The sequence below is a fragment of the Dermacentor variabilis genome, chromosome 9 (assembly GCF_050947875.1).
Source record: "Dermacentor variabilis isolate Ectoservices chromosome 9, ASM5094787v1, whole genome shotgun sequence".
In the NCBI taxonomy this organism is placed as follows: domain Eukaryota; kingdom Metazoa; phylum Arthropoda; class Arachnida; order Ixodida; family Ixodidae; genus Dermacentor; species Dermacentor variabilis.
The window spans coordinates 77,609,300-77,628,866 of record NC_134576.1 but is presented as its reverse complement, the minus strand read 5'-3'; the positions used below and the strand labels follow the sequence as shown (position 1 = coordinate 77,628,866).

The window sequence follows — 19,567 nt, the reverse complement described above, 5'->3', positions numbered from 1 at the left end:
GGCAAGCTGAAATTACTGACAGCACAAGTATGCCAACAGAAAATTAGGGGTATCAAGGCCGATCCCTTCTTCGCAATGTGGCAATTAAAAAGTTATTATTCAAGAGTTGCCGGATGCAGAGCTTCATGGCAGCTTAATGCCGATGCTAAGGAAGCACTAGAGCAGAAAACTGCAAGAAAAAACTTCATGCCCTAAGACAAATGCGCCGACTCCACCCATAGAAGTTATGTTTAACACGTCTTCCTGCAACCACACTGAACCTAAATATGCTTGTTGGGCAAGGGAACGAACTTCAAAACTTGTGCCTTGCCTTAGTAATCTGCGCCATGAATGGTGCCATCAGTGCACTTCCTTCCGAAGATGAGGCCCACACCTGCACTTTTAGTGCAGGTGTGGGCACTGCAGCAGGTATGCACTGAGGCATACCTGCTAGTATGCCCTCAGTGTGTGCAAAGAACCAGCATGGGGCTCCAAAAACCATCTAACCAATGAACGCAGACCCAAAACAACAAACCTAGCTCGTTCAGTGCTTAGGAAAGTAGCCTCACGTCGGCTTTTCCTACAATTCTTTCTCGGCATGGCAGAAACTTCCTTTTCTGTGTAGGCACGTATATAATAAAGAGGCACGCATCACCACCTGTTAAAGAAAGCGTGCCAATAAGAGTGCGTAGCACAGAGGTGTTTATGGATATTAAAAACCACTCGTGCAGTAGACACTACATCCGCAAAACAGGCCAATGTCTAAATGACTGGGCTTGCAACCATATTAACCTGATCCTCAGGTCATTTGGCAGTCACTTGGTAGTGCACAGCTCACTTGCAATATTTTGTTAGAAAACTGCCCAACTATAGGGCTGGCGAGATTTGCGAGGCTTTCCTTATGTGTGTGACAGGGAACCTGCGAGTTGGATTCCCCTCCAGAAGTTTGCTTTTTTATAATTGTAAAACAAGTGTCGTAGTAGCCATGCCGTGTGTCCTTTTCGCAGTTGGGCAAGCGCCACGCATTACAGATTTCACTGTTCTCGCCCTTTGGCCTCTTGCTTTATATTGCTGTGCAAGCAGTAAAATCGGATGGTTGTTAGACTATGTTATGTTCAGTCACCTCCTTACATTTCTTATGAATTGTGCGTTAAATAAGGCTTTTATTGGTGAAAGAGTCCTACTTTAGGCATCAACAAGTTCAGTGGTAGTTTGCAATTAAATAGCGTAAGCATCGTCTGAAAACATGTCCATGAGAAACACTGCAAGGAGAGCAGTTTAGAAAAAGAATATGATAATTTATCACCAAGGCCAACCCTTGTGTCACTCAGATTAGTGTTGAAATAGAGTGGGAGGTTATTCACCCCGAAGAAGTCACCAGGACCCTGGGCTGGTGCATCGCCTGTGAACGCAAGTCCCGGCCGCGTCAGCAAGACCTAGGTCTACCCAACGCACTTCAATCAAAACCCTCCGGTGCCGATTGTGGACCTGCGACATATTTCTCAAAACTTAAAACTGATACTGAGGTGCAAGGTGTCCGTATCGTATTGCTCAGACTGGACTGACTGACGTGGAGATCAGCACTGATCAGCAACACAACAGTCTGCTTACATATTTGTGCATGCCCACCCACACCTGCATCAAAAGAAGTGAGCTTTAGTGTCATGAGAATATATTATAGAAAGTGTCATTGTTAACTAAGCAATTATTATTATTAGGAATGAAATGCTCATATTCGCCCATAGAAAGCTTTGTGTAACAAAGCCTGCAAGATAAAAAAAATGCAATGCATGAGCCATCTGTGCAAAAACAGTCGAATCTGCCTTTTTGCGCCCTCCTCCTCATGTGTAGATGGCAGTGAGATTAAGTAAACTGGACGAGACGGCTACATTGTGTGAGCAAATGTGGTCACGTTGTGGGCCAATTATGATAACATAGCACGAAATTCCTCTTTACAGTCGTTTTAACGTGTTTTGTAATGCTAGCCGACCTGTAGACCGTACAGTGTGAAAGCACCCATAAGCCTAACAGAATTACAGATAGAGCTAACCAATAAGCGTCCACAGCAGCATAACTCAGCATATCTATAAAGAGCGGGAGGTTATTCACCCCGAAGAAATCACCAGGACCCTGGGCTGGTGCATTGCCTGTGAACGCAAGTCCCGGCGGCGTCAGCAAGACCTAGGTCTACCTAACGCACTCCATTCAAAACCCTCCGGTGACGGTTGTGGACCTCGCCAAAGGCAAGTTAACCGAGGGGGCGCGCATGCCTGCTTGGCCACGAGACGATACCAAGATTGTGGTGAGATCACGCGGCGGTCGGCCATATGGAAGTTGGCCGGATCATTTATGCTGCGTGATATGGCCGAATTACCAGCAAAACGTTATCATCAGTACTTCGAAGAGGGAAAATGCTAATCTGTACGTGAGAGTCACCCAGATTGTCGTCCAAGGCAGGGAGCATGAGGTCAGCGCCTATGAATCGGCCCCGCGTCCCCCTAGGAGACGCGGTTCAAGAAATCAACGAGAACATCAGCGAAAATGATCCCACTGATGTAGAGGCAAACCACATCGCTAACAAGACGTCTGTGGTGATCGCCTTCAATGGACCCAAAGTGCCGAACTACGTTCATTTGGGGGCCTGCTCCTCAAATGCTGCTTGTAAAAAAAGATAACTATCTGCTATCAGTGCGATCACCTGCGTCACCGCATGGATGTTTTCCCGAATACGACAGACCGAATCTACCGAGGATGCGGTGCTCCTAACCCCGACGAACAGCACAAGTGTACCCCGAAGTGTGACCTCTGTAGACGGGAGCATTTTACCGCAGACAAGGTGTGGAAAGCTCGCTTCAAGATCCCAAACATAGTACGGAAACGCCAGTGGGAGCGGAGATGCGCCAACGACACGCCATAAAAAGTCTCCAAACCGCACCACGTCAGGCGAAAGTAGCTGCGTCAGGGACCCGGAACCGCTCTCTCCCGTGACGGCAGAAGAGGGCGGAGCAGCAGCTGCGCCTCTAGGCCGGGCTTGAGAGCGTCGTCACCAGGTGACGTGGCCGGGAGCAGATGCAGCGGGCGCCACCAGGAGTCTGGCGGCGCCCGGAAGCATATGGCGGCGCCCGGAAGCATATGGCGGCGCCTGGAAGCATATGGAACCTGTGAAGAGGGAGCCACCCCAGCAGGCGCTTGACGCGCTCCATTTTATTAAGGGTCAATAAAGTTGTTTCTCTCCACTAGAGCTTCAAAAAACACAGTATGATATAATTTACTGCAGGACATTTCAAATAAAGGTTGTTTATCGCTTTTTAGTGACTTCGAGAATGACAAGCAAGTACAGTGACATCTCCCAGCACCTCAAAGACAGTACTGGTGACTGACTACATGAAAACGCAACCCGCTGACAAGCATTATCATTTTGGGCAGCGTTGTCTCATATCACATCAATCAGAGAAATCTTTAAGGGGACACTGAAGACAAAAAATTATTATCTGAGATGCATTATTAGGTTACTCTTCCGCTCTATCAGGAAAACACTGAAGTTACAGAATCAAGAGGCTTGTTTAGCCAGGAAAAGTAAGGAACGAAATACAGGTGGTGAAACCACAATAAAGTTCCCGCACTAAATGACCGTCTGAAAAGGCCTAAATTCTTTTGGAAAATATTGGCTATGAGCCTTCTAGCAAAGCCAAATGCTGTATTTAGCAATTTATTGAGCCGAAGCATTCAAAATGCAGTAAAAAATTTTGGAATGCGTAATGTCCCCCTGATGTACAGGCAGTGATGTTTTGGTGCAAAATTTGGAAGAAAATTGGGCTTAGAACTTCACACACTCTCTTATAAATAACCTCCCATCAAAATTCAGCACAAAAAGAAAGGATACTTGATGCATATGAACTTATGTAGTGTTTCTGTTTAGCGTTCCTGTAAGACCAAACACATCAGTACACTGTCATACTGTACACATTCAAACCACTTCGGCCTTGCTTAAGTACCATTGTGCGCCAAGCAACAAAAAAAACTGAATAACAGGAGTCACTGTCAAGGGACAAATAAATGGGGTTCCCCTAGTGTGATGCAATTCAATAGGCTAAGAGAAACATGGCGTCATGGCTTAAATGGCAAAGAAAGAATGAAATTGACCTTTGGGTGAGGACTCATTATGGTACTAACTCAATATTTTAACAAGTGCTTATTCCGTTTGTACTTGTCCCGAAAGCTAGTCATGTTCGTTGTCTACGGCAGAGGGTGTCAAGGGTAAACATTAGGTAGCCAGGACATTTTAACCGTCAAAGTCCGTACTGACCTTTGTTGGCCGCTTTCAATAGTGTGTAGCTGTTGACATAGCAGATATGATGTAATTATTGTAGAACACCATGGCTTGAGCATGGCGTGCATAAAACACTTTTCTTCAGTGAGAAAATATTGTTAGATGTGAAAAGACAGGCGAAAGAGGCTATTTACAGACTATTTACACTAGAGCCAGACAGCCAGGCCGACGCGCCAAAGGCACAGACCCACTTCATCGTCGTTCTCGCGGCGGCTCGTCTCTTGAGCATCTCTCTGATATCGTAATACTACCCCCCCCCCCCGCCGACGACAAAATCGCTGTCACGGTGTTGTTAAATATCGAAGGTGCGTGGAGAGTTGTAGTATTTGAGTCGGACGACGTGGATAATGTCACTGGTTGTCACGGCGGAGGACGTAGTGGGCGTGGCTAGAACGATTTCATAGGTGAAATCGGTCACTTGGCGGAGCACGCGATATGGGCCTGTGTAACAGGAATGCAGTTTTTCAAAAAGACCAACTTTAGGCGATGGGGACGAAACCAACACGAGGGTGCCGGGCACAATATGGACATCACGGCGACGAAGGTCGTAGCGTTGCTTCTGTTTGTCTTGAGACACTTGTAGACGAGCGCGCGCAAGTTGGCGAGCATGGTCAGCATGGGCGATGGCATCACGGGCATAAGCGCTAGTTGAAGCTGTGGTGGACGGAAGCACAGTTTGCAGTGGAACCGTCGCAAACTGTGCGATGCCGGCCGTACAAGAGGTAAAAAGGGTAAAAGCCAACAGTGTTGAGACGGGAAGAGTTGTACGCAAAGGTAATGTAAGGTAAAGCCAGGTCCCAGTCACGGTGTTCGTCTGAAATGTATTTGGATAGCATGTCTATAAGAGTGCGGTTCAAGCACTCAGTGAGGCCGTTCGTTTCAGCGTGGTAGGAGGTAAATTTATGCTTGATTGAGCACAAATTACCTTGGAATGAACAATTGGAGTGGCCAAAAACGTACGGCCACAGACTGTTAGCAATTGATGCGGAGCACCATGCATCAATGTTATATGAAGGAAGAAATCCGCAACAGCAGTTGCACAACTGGTCGCAAGCGCGTGGGTTATGGCGTAGCGAGTCGCGTAGTTCACCGCAACTGCAACCCACTTGTTTCCTGATGTAGATGCCAGAAATGGGCCAAGAATGTCTAAGCCGACACGATGGAAGGGCTCGGCAGGGATGTCGAGCGGCTGCAGGTAACCAGCGGGGAGCTGGTAGGCTTCTTGCATCGTTGCAAAGTTCACAAGCGACGACGTAATGTCGTAGGAAACAGGCAAGGCCCGGCCAGAAAAATACGGCGACGTAAACGGTCATAGGTTCGATATACGCCGAGGTGTCCTGCCGTTGGTGCGTCGTGAAGCTCTTCTAGAGTGGTTGAGCGGAGGTGTTTAGGTATTACAAGTAGGAACTCAGAGTCGTGCGAATGAAGGTTACGACTGTACAGAGTACCGTCGCGGAGGATGAAGATGCATAGAGTTGCATCGACCGGAGTGACGGCCGATGAGTGCTCTGATGTAGGCGGCACGACGTTGCTCATAGGGGAAATGAAGCAGCTGTGATACAGAAAATACGTAAGCAGCACCGGCAATATTGGAGGAGTCAAGAGTCGTCAACAGGGTAACGCGACAAGCTATCAGCGTCTTGGTGCAGGCGGCCAGATTGCTAAACCACGGAATATGACAATTCTTGTAGCTGGCCTGTAGGATCTTTTAGAGATGAAAGCCAGCAGACGGCATGATGAACAGTCACCACGGAAAAAGGGCGACCATGAAGGTAAGGACGGAACTTCACAACCGCCCAGACAACAGCAATGCATTCTCGTTCCGTAATGGAATAGTTGCGCTCCCATGGTGCTAGGAGGCGGCTCGGATAAGCAATAACGCGATCTTGGTCATGCTGACATTGGGCTAACACGGCACCTACGCCATGACCGCTGGCAACTGTACGCAATTCTGTAGGGGCAAGTGGGCCAGAATGGATGGTGAGGTGAGTGACGAGGCGAGAGAAGGCGGCGGCTTCTCTCGCCACCTTCCACCTTCGTACCCCACCAGAATTGTACGCCTTTCTTAAAAAGATTAGTGAGGGGTCTAGCAATGGCCGCAAAATCTTGTTTAATACGACGAAAGTACGAACATAGCCATACAAAACTTCGAACGTCTGCGGCTGTCTTCGGAACCGGAAAGTTTTGTCGGGATGAGGCTGCACTCCGGAAGCGTCAACGAGGTGGCCCAGAACAGCAATTTGGCGGCGGACGAAACGACATTTGGGCGAGTTACGTTGCAGCTTCGCCTTTAGAAATACATCAAGTACAGTTGTTAGACGCTCAAAGTGAGTATCGAACGTTGGCGAGAAGACGATAACGTCGTCGAGGTAGCAGAGACATGTGGACCATTTGAAACCTTGGAGCAAGAAGTCCATCATACAATCAAACATGGCAGGGGCGTTGCATAATGCAAATGGCATTACTTTAAATTGGTATAGGCCATTATGCGTGATGAGCGCAGTGTATTCTCTGTCCATATCGTCAATAGCAATGCGCTAGTATCCAGAACGAAGATCAATAGAAGAGAAATAGCTGGAACGGTACAGGCAATCAAGGGCGTCATCTCTACGTGGCAGCGGGTAAACGTCCGTCTTAGTGATGTTCAGATGACGGCAGTCTACGCAGATGCGCCACGCACGTGCCGTCCTTTTTAACCAATACCACAGGTGGCGCCCAGGGACTTGAACAAGGCTCAATGATGCTTTTACCTAGCATTTTGTTAGGTTGACATTGAATGACTCGGCGTTCCGACGCAGAAACTCGATACGGTCTTCCGTGAATAGGCGTAACATCGCCAGTAAGAATCCAATGCTTGACCGCGAGCGTCTGGCCTAAAGGGCAATCGTCGAATTCGAAAATATCTCGGTTGTATGATAATACTTGGCAAAGGTCTTCAGCCTTCGCAGAGGGCAGGTCCGTCACAACCATTTTCTCTATGTTGTGATAGGCGCCCGATGATGGCGCGAGGGGCCTGCTAAGCTCGCAAGAAGCAGTGGTCGATAAAGCTGCCACGTGATGGTCACCGAGACAGTCAACGTTGGCAAGGCTAATACCTTACGGTAGAATTTGCTTTGCCAATCCAAAGTTAAAATAGGCATGAAAGTGCAGTTTGCAGTAATATTACAAGTATACTGTGAGGCACGGTAACGTTATACTGTAGTGCAATGTCGGGCAGAGGAGTGACGAGGTACTGGCCATCAGGGACTTGCGGAGAAGACAACAGTCCAATATGGCAGCAGGTGAAGAAAGCCGGTGGGGCGTAGGCGGAACTGGGGCACGTCAGAAGGTTCCGCGAGAATCGGCAACTCAATGCAAAGGGCACTGGCAGAGCAGTCAATGGGCTCCGATGGTGCTAGGAGGCAGCTCGCATAAGCAACAACGCGATCTTGGTCTTGCTGACTTTGGACTAACACGGCACCTACGCCATGACCGCTGGCAACTGTACGCAATTCTGTAGGGGCATAAGGGTAGAAGTGGGCCAGAATGGATGGTGAGGTTAGAAGAGTGACGAGGCGAGAGAAGGCGGTGGCTTCTGAAGTACCCCACCAGAATTGTACGCCTTTCTTCAAAAAATTAGGTCGTGAGGGCAATGAGCAATCACGGTGAAGAGGACAGGAGTGTGGCGGCCGGCGATGCTGATACTTACCGTACACATGTCGATGATAGGCACAGTACTGCCATCTGCGACGCGGACGAGGCGTTCCGACACTGTGGTGAGGAGCTTGTTCAGTCGTCGTCGGAAGGCAGCACTCATATAACAGAAAAATGTGCTCCTGTATCGATGTGTGCCCTCATAGGATAGCCATCAACGTCAACGTCAACAAGGTTTTGCCTCGTAGGTAACGTGAGCACAGGATTTGAGGGCAGGGTCGACAACGAAGATTCACCTCCTGACGCTGCAGTGCCTAGTTTTCCGGCTGGATCCGGGAGGCGATAGGCGGCGGAGAGAAGCGACGGGCTTGGGGAGCACGAGACTGATGGCGTCGAAGTGAGGGAGACCTGCTGTAGCGAAAGTTCGGAGCGGTAGCATCAGCGGCAGAGGTTCATGGCGGGTGGCATAGGGAACAGAAGGTCCAAAGGTGCAGGAATAAGTGGCGGCGTACGTCGGAGGATCGAGGAGGTGGCCATCGGTTGCGGTAGTGACGAGCGACGTGGCCGATGCGGCAGCAGTCGAAGCATATCGGCCTGTCATCAGTGGTACGCCATTTGGACGGGTTGCGGCGATATGTGGCAGAAAAGTACTGCCGGGGACGTAGAGGAGTGCTAGAGAACGCTGGGTTTAGATGTTGAACACACGGAGTTTAGACCCACGTTGTCAAATTCCTGCCTTACGATGGCCTGAATCATGGCAATCGTGGTTGCTGGCGCGTCGATGGGCGTCGTGGAGAAAGGTGGTGAACAGGCGGTCTCTAGCTCGCAGTGAGCAATAAGGGTTACGTCGTCACAGGTGGTGGTCTGACGCGGTCGACCCTCACGTATCGACGTAGCAGCAGTGTTGGGTAGCCGCGTGATGTGTGTGATGTGGCGGCTCTTAGCTTGTTCAAGTTGACGGCATTCTTTCATGATGGCGTCGATAGTTGACACGTTGCCGAAAACAAGCTAATCAAAAGCGTCATTGGCGATGCCATTTAGCACATGTGCCACTTTGTCTGCTTCAGACATAGTATCGTCCGCCTTGCGGCATTGAGCCAAGACGTCGAGGATGTATGAAACGTACAGCTCTGTCGATGTCTGAACACGAGACGGAAGAGCCTTTCGCGCGACAATCTTGCGGCAAATGGGGTCGCCGAACAGTTCCCGTAGCTTTTCTTTCAAACTGCCTCAACTGATTATCTCGTCGTCATGCGTTTGGTGCCGCACGCGAGGGGTGCCAAGAATTGTTGGTTCTCACTTGTTATTAGTACTGGCGTGTTCTTATAGCTTGATCATTTCGTCAACATCCTGTCCCTCCAGGCCACAGAAGGCACCAGGGTCGCCATGTTGGGCAACCGTGACGATTGGAGCAGTCGGATAACCCGAAGCCGTTGCAGAGGCGGTCTCGTAACCAGTAGGAATGGGGAACAAGCTCGATGTACCGACCACTTCGGAGTTCCTTGGCGAGGATGGGGATCGCTAATCTCCACCAGAATGTTACATGTGGAAAGACACAGACGAAAGAGGCTATTTACAGGCTGCTTGCACTGGAGCCAGACAGCCAGGTCGACACTCACTCGCGCCAGAGGTACAGACCCACTTCATAGTTCTCACGGCGGCTCGTCTCTTGAGCATCTCTCGATGATATCATAATATTTTCTGGTTCCTTTTCGGAGAGCAGCCTATAGGCTGTTCTGGGGAAGAGTGCCAGAAAATACGAATAATGGATGTATTCATTACTCAGAACAAAAACCTTGTTTCTCTCAGAATGCCACAGCCAATTACATTTTTAGAGTTAGCCATCCTAAAATGCACGCAAAGTACAGCATGCTTTTGAGGTTACCACAACAGCAAATTTCAGCAGTCAATATCATAATCAAGCCTCTAGAAGTTGTGCGCATTAGCAAGTTGACAGAGTAATAAGGAGGAGAAGGTGAGAGAAATGGTGCCACTGTAAGAAAAGCCATAGCATAGTTCTATCTTACGTCATGTGCAGAAGGGCAAAGCATACCCAGCTTTCGGTTATACTTATCTTATACTTGGTTATACTTGGTTACGCACCAAGTGGAATGCGTAACCGATACTTTGTGATACCACGTTATTACAACCTGCAATTGATGTGACATCAGAGATCAGTTTCAACCTTGACGTTAAGCTGCGTTAGGAACGCATTATTTATTAGCTACATTAAAATCTAAAGCAATAGTTTTGTACATTTTATGCCAAACCTGCCAGACTGTGCACTTCATATTTTGCAAAAATTCTAGACAGAAATACTGTGTTGGAAAGAAAGCATGAACTTCTAAGGCCTTCCCTCAGCAAGCGCATTTTTCTGTGCATACATTGTTAACCATTACTTACCTTGACACGCAGCACGCAAGCATCACACTTACAACAGCCGAAACTGACAACATTGTTTTTATATCAGCGAGTTCTTCTGAGTGCTTTTGTAACTGCCAATTCTCCCTGCTTCAGGAACGTATCTCAAACTTGCCTAAAGCAAGTGCCCCTCTGTTATTTTCGTTAGGGATAGTTGATTGCTAGGAATTATGAAAGCAGCACAAAGGTCATGACTATATTTTACATGCATTTTCGTAATCTCATGCCACCTCATCTCTGAACACCTTTAAAACCATTACATTAGTAAAATTGAACAATGAGTACAATTTGTAAATTGCGCGAGATATTGAGAAACGTCGGCAGGTACAAAATACACAGATAACCTAGAAGTCATAAATGACCGGGACCGTTTTGTACGCACCTTGTCAATGCGAGCAGACCCGATGCTTTGCAGTTCTCTTCCGGCTGCAATAGTGGCGCAGGCTCCTATGTGTTGCAGAAGTGCCTCCGTCTCAGAAACTATTGACATTCCTAAACAATAAGAAATGTTCAGCTTATTGTAAGCACTGCTGAACCTGCAATGTTGTGATTTAGCACCACTGCGTTAAATTGTGAGAAGCTGTCTTACTGCCAGTTACATTAAGTTACATCCGCTTGGACAAATATATCATTCTTACATCAAAGATGGTTTTAACGCGTCAAATGCACAAGAACACAGCGAACACTACACAGGTTGCCTTGGCGACAATCAATTAGCGAAAAATTTGCATAGATGCTAAAATCTTCTCACGAGTCCGACAAAGCAATGGGGTGCCGTCGCGCGTTGACGTAACATTCCCTGCTTGAATTTTTGTGCTCGTTAGAACCAAGCAATCCCCGGCGCTAGCATACTTCCCAACAGAATGCAAATAAACAATAGATGAAACCCTTAGCAACATGAATAAGTCTCAGAGCAATTTTCGTGAAGCCTTTCGCTAAATGTGCCCTACGACATGAAGAACAAACATTTTGTAGCTGTACCAATCTTCTGCTGCACATGACAGGGCACACTACACGAACCATAAGAATGCGCCAAGCACCGGACGTACCTTTTGAAGCATCCTCGGCAAACGTTCCATCGTGTCAGTTTATGCCGCATTGATTGTACGAATTGTGCTTCCGGCGTAAACGCTGTTGAATTACGGATGAACTGCACACGATAGCACAACTTTCAGCACATTTTTCCGTGCACTGTGATCCGATGCGAGTGCGGCGAGAGTGCAAGAGGTTGTTATGGAGCCGGAAACAAAGACAGCGCGAATGTACAGAACTATGATGATCACCAACGGCGCACCGCACGAAAAATACAGTGAGTTAATAGCGTCACACAGGCCCAGGGGCTTAGCGGTGGTCAATGCACACAAGAAAAGAGCACATTTTCTCTCGGCACAGCGTAAATATGATCCCACTATCACTATCACATCGGCCGCGCCGCCCGTCGCGACAACATTTACAGATACCTTTCAGTTCCCCAACTCCTCGTCTCGCCTATGCGCACCGAGCGGCCCACTGCCGTCGACCTTGGCGCCAAGCGTGCGAGCGTTGTTTGCTATAGCCTGGTACGGTTGGGGTTGTTTGTCGTGGCGTTCGGCATTTACGTGGTGCTCGCTGAATAAAGCAGCCGTTATTTCTGTTTGCTATTGTTTAAGCTGAAGTATAATGACTGACACCATAGCTGAAGGTGCACGTTCGAAGAAAGGGATGACTCTTGCGGATAATTGCCGGACCGGCCAAAGCGTGATACCACTATTTACTCAGGCGCAAGTTCCTTTTGTCTTGACGGCCATCAATGTTTTCGGTGGGACAAAAAGCAGACTGCAACGTTGGGAATCAAAGAAGGAACTGTGCACGTTATGCATTCCGATGCACCGCACTCGCTTTCGATGTCCTCGCCGCTAATGCCATGCGATGTGTAACACGTCAATTTCTCAGGTCACCATCTTGAAACTGTACGTCAGATACCTTGTACGATTCTCCCCAAACCTTTCTCCGCGCAGGAAATGTCATTTTGCTAATTCTAAAGTAACAATGTGGATCTGACGGTGGGAGGAATTAAGTGCGCTTTGTAGGAGCTTTCCTGCACCTGCTGGTGAAAACAGACATGAAGCACGTCAGCGTGTTGGCGTGAACCAGGAGTAAGGTTTATCTCAGGATACTAAAAAACAGGGGGCCTGCAAACGAAAGTACGCGTGCAATATCAACACTCGGTAATCCACACGTCGCAGGCACTCGCGTGTCCGTTAACTGAGACGGCCGGCCACGTGCACGAGGACAGTGACAAGGCGCAAACAGAGAGAAAGAAACTCTGCTACAGCACAATAAGAAACGCGAACGCCCGCAAATAGCGTGCACATGTCAGCAGAGCTGCGCCGCTCACTTGGCGCAAAACTCTGCCGCAGCGCTCTGACAGCCCCTAGCAATACGTCATGCCCGGCATGAAAAGATGCGTTGCGAAGCTTAAAAATTATCTATAAACCTTGGTCCGCAATGCAACGCTCAAGGACTAAAAAGGGAAATGACGTCATTTCCTCACGATAGAGGTATGCTATGTTGTTTACATCGGCGTCTGGTTCCTGTAACCGTGATTGCATGGGTAATAGCGACGTAGTATTTCCATGTTGCGTGAGTTATGTGGCCTGTTTCAACAACGTTGGCATTACTGCTTTCAGCAGCGAGGACAGCAACCTGCAGAGCAGCCGTATCCACTGGTCAGGGCCGTAAAATCTGTTCGAAATTGGCAGCACATCGTCGTTTGGTTTGAGAATCCTAGAAGATGTTCGCGTGTCTCAGCGGCGTAATCAACGACGGATTTGGTGTCGAGTGGTGTGATCTACGCATTTTGTTCCGGCGCCGTTCAACGAATGTGTGCTGTTCATGAGTGGTGCCATTTGTGCATCGGGCAAAGCGGCCACGCCGGCTGGACTTGCGTTCTTGTAAGATCGTCCATACATTCTTTCGCGAGTGCTTTCGTAATCTTCTCGCGTTCTGTCTGTGCCTCTGAGAAGCGTTGCTATTGTGGCAGCACTTTGCAAACGCGTTTTTCATTTGGTGACTGCGAGCGCGAATGCCAGGATGTGCTAAATGTTTGTCAATTAAAGGGCCTGCTTCAATGTAGGAACACCGACATTTTCGTTGTTTCAAGGTCAACTTACAACGCATAGAAAGCACTGCCTTGCGCTTAACCATCATTGGCACACGAACTACTTTGTCATTTCTCCATTAATTTCGAATTCAGTTTTGTGCAGCATGCGCGCAATGATTATCAAGTTGCAACGCTAATCTCGTTTTTTGCCACTGCTGTGCACATATAAGGATTTTTTACTAGGTCAAGCTCTCTCAGCATGTTTTGAAAGACTGCAAATATTTTTTCATAGCAGTTATTGTGCATTGATCGTACTACTATTTAAGTGATTGATGGTTATCCGATTTCATTATTTTTATTTATTTGTGACAAAGTGCGATGTATTTTACTGATATTTTAGCGATTTATTCACCGATTTATTTACACTATGTTTCGTGGTTCTGCGTTCATTTATTACATGTGGGCATGCATGGCCAATTTCATGTCCGCCTGCTACGGTTTTACATAAACCGGCACTAACATCCTCTTAGCGTGGCTAATGAAAAAAGACAGGTAGATTTGTATTAGACGGTTTCGTGTTTGACACACTTAGATGTTCGGAAAATATGGAGCTTCAAGTTCGCCCAATACTATATATTACTGACATTTGTGATGACAGCAATATTATTAGCATTTGACAAAGTGCATGCATCTTCTGTCACTGATCAAACGGCATGCAATTATCTCCTTTGCTAACTCGTCCTTGTTGGATGTGTTTCCAATGCCGTATAATCAGATTGCCTGATTCTTTTTATTGTGCGCACAAACAAACGTATAGCATTTTATTATGAAACTTTGAAGGTACCCAACTCCTACATAGGATTAATATCTTAGGCAGATCTAATATTCTCTGACCATAGCTTTCGGCCTTTTTGTGCATTCCAGTGCTTATTGGCTGGTCAAGGAATGCGTCTGCGTCATGCAAAGGCAGTAGTATCGCCGTTAGTGTTCATCTCAGAATATGTCCCCAAGTAAAAATCATTGCATCAATGGTACCAACACCAGCTTTAATGGGGATGAAAGTGTTCAATGCATGCAATTCCCAAAATTGAACTCTGCACCGCTTATTTCCTATGTAATTTATGCTGGTATATGTGTCACAATGGTTCTATGCCATGGTACAGCGCATTGATTATGCTCTTGCATGTTCTGCAAACAACTCATCATAAATCTCACTGTCATTAACGAGCTTTTGTAAGCACAAAGACTTAAGTGCACATACTTTGTATCACGTTCACGTTCCTCATACAAATACAGTGCCTGCACATCAAACGCCATCTCACACCTCAGACAATCTCGTTAGGTCTACGCAGCACATCGCACGCATCTCATACACGCTTTACGCATTCTCACAGCACATCGCGTAAATCTCGTGCACTTCGTAAAAGTCTGCGTAGCACACCATACAGGTCTCGCACATTTTCTACGAGATCTCATTCAAAATGCAAAGCATATCGTAGACTTCTCGTCAAATCTTCCGATATGCATACAACTTGATTATTTCTCCTAGAAATTTTTCAATTTCAACATTTCAATTTCAATTTTTCAACATTTTTCAATAGGCTTACGCGAGTTTGTGATGCATTCCCTTCAATCCTAAATCTCGTTTTGCTACTAAGACAATGGAATATTCAATATCTAAATCCCGGTATTTCTGATCATGTGTGCAAGCGCCAAGCACAGTTAAGAGCACAGGGATTTTATCTGTTGTACGTCCCTTCACTTGAACTTGTTCTCCTGTATGGCCGTGGCGCTTCCCCACTGTGGAAGATTGGCCACGAATGGAATTTGAACGTTAAAGCAGCAATCATGCATAAAATATCAAATAAATAAATAAAACAAAGCTATGGTGGGGAAGGGAAATTATTAGTCTAACATGGTAATTGATTGGATTTCAATATTCAATTTTGGAATGCCGACGAAGCATTTCTGTGACTGAACCCAATAATAGAGGCTCCAAAAGACAGCTTTATAGGCACTGATAAATTTAGACCTGATACTGCGAAGCGGAATTTTGCTTACAATACAAGAAATGGTCTATCGTATCCGCTTCACCACAAAATAAGCATAGAGGACCCGACCAGAAGTGCGTAGATCGAAGTTCAACGTAGGTATACGGCAGTGCACCAAGGGTGTAGAAGATGTCGCTAATCCACAGAGTTGGTAATTGCGGAGCCTAATACTGCCTGCCTAATGACACTCCTGCGAAATCTAGCAGCACTCACATGAGCAGTCAAAGGGCAATAAGGGAGAATCTGGCCACTTATCGATGCAATTTCATTTATATTTTGACCTTTAAGTACAGGCACTCAAACGCACGCTTCTCAAGTACGAAGGTACCAATAAATGAAAGGTCCTACTTTGCCGTTAATAATCCATCTTCCTCATCACTAAAGTCGTACCCCACTACTCGCTTATGTCTAAAACTAGCGACGTGCCAGAAGAGGATAAGTTCAAGTGGCCGTGGTCATTTGAAGAGGTGGTCGGACGGAAGTGTCGATAATGGGAGCCAGTTTTATCCTTGCATAGGAACTGTGTCTTCACACCCATTGCGCGCGATTGCGAAATGGTGGTAGTTGGGCTGAAGAGAACGACGAGGCATGTCACCGCGGACAAAAACGCGTGAGGATGCTTGAAGGTTGTGGGGTTTCCACTCTGCGTGCGGCTATGGCTGAAGGCGAGCTCCGGATCTAGCCCCACGCAGTCGCGTTGTGTTACTCCCCAACCCGTAGCGCGGGAATCGCGGTTGCGTGGGGTTCGAACGAATAAGGCAACCAGCGGCTTCAACTGTAATAACGTTTATTGCTTCCGGCAATAAAGAACACTGGCAGAGGGACGTCCTCTCTGCAATAGTAATAAATAGCCTGGCCTTGTTGCCCGGGATAGTCAGGCAAACGACGTCACTCACGGGTTGCGGCAGGTACTCCAGTCCGGCAGGTTAGGGGTCCGGCTTCAGAGAGGGCCTCCCCCAGTCGCGCTGTTTTGTACCCTTTTACCTGGGTGAGGGGAATGTAATCCTCTCCCGTAAACTACCTGCCCGCCAGTCGAGGAGGAAGGGTGCGCGCGTCTCGAGAGCGAGGGAGAATCGGGAGAGGGCTAGTCCGCCTCTCGCGTGTCTATGCCGGCTCTCGGTGCGACGACGCTGGGGTAGATGGGCGCGTGTGCTCGCCACAAGGTATGAGGGTAGGAAAATGTCCTGCTTATTCGTGTGAGAAGAGGTTGGCGATGGACGCTAATTGTACATGGAAATGCCTAGACGCTGGACGAAAGAAGGATCCCAAATAATCGGCGAGGCGAGGCCTTTCTGTCCCGATGAGGGAACGGCCCGCTACGTGCTACGGCACGTTCCGATGAACCTCAAAGCACTCCGTGCAGACGGTTAACCAGAGAAGCTGAAATGTGCGTTCCTGATATTGATCACTGGGATCCTACTGTATTGCATCTTGGGGTAATACGTACGTTTCATACGTTGAACCTATCATACTTCTTCAAAAAAGGGCCTTGCGATTTCTGACTTTTTCGGACTACAATGCTAATTCAATGCCGCTGTTTCAAAGTTTAAATATACTGCCTTTTAATTTATTACTGAATCTTAAAACTATATTGCATACTCATAACAGCATAACCACTAACTGTCCTTTGAGCGTATCACATTTTTTACATTCCAGAAGCAATACACGCAGCGCACTTAAGGGAAATTTTCTCTTGCCAAAAATGAATAATGTATATGGAAGGCGAAGGTTAAGCAACACTGGAGCACTCCTATGGAACAGCTTACCAACAGAAGTGAAACAAGCAAAATGTTTTTCACTATCAGTGAAAACCCATTATCACTCACTACTATTATCTGCATAGTTTTTATCTGGATTGTGTACACATGTTTACCCTTTTCACTTGCAGTGTATAATTTACTAAATACAAATTCCTTTCTGTCGGTTTCTCGTAGCTAATACACGTACCCTGCCTTGTGTTCTAATTGAATGTTTATGTATATATGACTTACTTATACTTCTTCGTATTGATGTTAAGATTGTGAATTAATAACTAGCATGGATCCCAACTAGCCTTGAGCTAGGATCCAGATGTCCTGTACAACATTTCCTGTGTACTTTCCATTTTGAATAAACTTCAATTTCAATTTCAATTTCAATTTCAATCCGGACGGTTAATTAGATAAGCAACGAGGTCACCGGGCAAACGGAGGGTGCATCCGTCAACCATCTCAGCTACATAGCAGGATAGTTCTGGGCCAGAGCACTGCCCAATCCCTCTCAAAAGCATCATTGCTTTGGCGGGCTGACAAAATATTTGGTTGCATGTTTTATGTTTTCTTAAAGAAAATAGAAAGAAAGAAAGTGTTCACCTAAGGCAGAGCAGCACGATGGAAAGGTACGATACCCAATCCTCTGCGTAAGGCTGTGCAAGCCTTACACAGAGCATCAACATGAGCCCACGCGTGTGCAAGGGTGATCGTGTTCTATATTAGATGTTATTTTTTTAAACCGAACCTTTTCCGAGCATGCTGTGTCAATCGAAGATGGCTTATCTGACCATTACCTTATTGTACTTTTCTTGCCGATTGTCAAAACTACCGTTCCTAAAACTGCCAATACCAAATCATTTAAAGATTACGCCAGAGCTGATGACGCCAGCATAGTTGCGCGTGATAGTGATGTGTGGTGATAGTGGTAGTGATGTGTATACACTTTGGACCGCATTTGTCACAATGTCCAGGCATTGCATAGATATTTTCATGGCCACTAAAACAAATCAAATCAATAAAAGTAAGCCTTGGATGCCGCGTGGAATAGTACAATTAAAACGCGAAATCAAACTAATAAAAAACGAAGCATCCACGTACGGTCGTTATCTTGGAGTTCCAAAAAAAAGCTGTCATTCGCCGTGCGTGATTCAATTTTTTTTTTATTTTACCACAACCTTACCCAACTTTATAAAAATGCACCGGATAAGTTTTGTGGATACATTGGCAATAGCAAGAAGACTTATGAAAATTGCAGTTACTGGGACCAATTTCAATGACTTGAATGCCATCGCACAACATTTGAACTCTTATTTTCATAGCGTTCTCTCCCGCGCACGATCAGGCCAATCTTTGAGTTCTGTAGTGTTTCAAGAGCACGAGGCGAACGTTATATCTTACCATGACATTGCGTCTATGTTACTCAATTTAAAAACCAAAACAAGTCCTGTCCCTGACAACGTCCCGAATGTGTTACTTAGGGAATACGCTGAAAGTTGTCGAGTTCTTAGATGTAATATTGACAGCATCTTTGTTATGCGCGAAAGTGCCTAAGCCTGGAAGATAGCTCGGGTTGTTATGGTCTTTAAAAAAAGGGCGATCGATTATTGCTCGAGAATTAGTGCTCCATATCATGAACGTCCTCTTGCTGCACACTTTTTGAGCACATGATCGCAAATCTGATTAATGAATTCTCAGATGAACACTCCATACTAACAAGTGCTCAACATGGCCTCACAAGGCTGTTCCACTACCACAAAATTAGTAACAATAATTGATTCAATTGCCAAAGCTTTGGACGCCAACGGTCAAATTTATGCAGTGTTCTTGGACTTCAGTGAAGCCTTTGATAGGGTAATTCACAAAAAGCAAATTCTAAAATTAAGGAGCTTTAAACTTTAACTACCTGGATTACAGACTATCTGCATAATCGCTAACAGTATGTTTCAGTTGACAATCGCAACTCGAGATATCTACCAGTCACTTCAGGTGTTCCCCAGGGCATTGTCCTGGGACAATTGCTATTTTTTTATATATCAATGACATTGTTACCGTTGTCAAACCTGGAACACAAATAAGGCTGTTTGCAGATGACTGCGTGGTATTTTGTACTATTAAGTCAGAAGGAACACAACTCTCGCTTGAATAATATATTTTTGTGGTGCGAAGAAAGGGGCATGGCTGCAAACATAGATAAAACTGTCTGTTCGCATAACGCATGAAAAGAATCCCCTTGGAGTACGCGTATCAAATGGGATATGTATGGTTAGAAGTACCTTGGCGTAACATTGACTAATAATTTTTTCTTGGAACATTCACATTT

General features: G+C 46.5%; 1 protein-coding gene across 14 annotated transcripts in view; it reads right to left on the bottom strand.

The window, feature by feature from the left end:
* The window catches only part of LOC142557006 (uncharacterized), a 304,338-nt gene that overhangs the window by 66,413 nt on the left and 218,358 nt on the right, over positions 1–19,567 (bottom strand). For 2 of the 14 annotated variants that reach the window (XM_075668538.1, XM_075668537.1), the window contains 2 exons: positions 10,746–10,855; positions 2,915–3,138 (listed from right to left, as the gene is read on the bottom strand). The exons of 6 other annotated variants lie outside the window; for them this stretch is intronic. Coding sequence is in view for 3 of the 8 variants with exons in the window: in XM_075668537.1 (XP_075524652.1) it covers positions 10,844–10,855 (12 nt within the window). In the remaining 5 variants the exon portion in view is untranslated. Of the gene's footprint in view, positions 1–2,914; positions 3,139–3,159; positions 3,904–10,745; positions 10,856–11,412; positions 11,555–19,567 lie in introns of those variants that run through there. 6 more of the 14 variants (XM_075668529.1, XM_075668532.1, XM_075668534.1 and 3 more) reach the window with 5 other exon arrangements.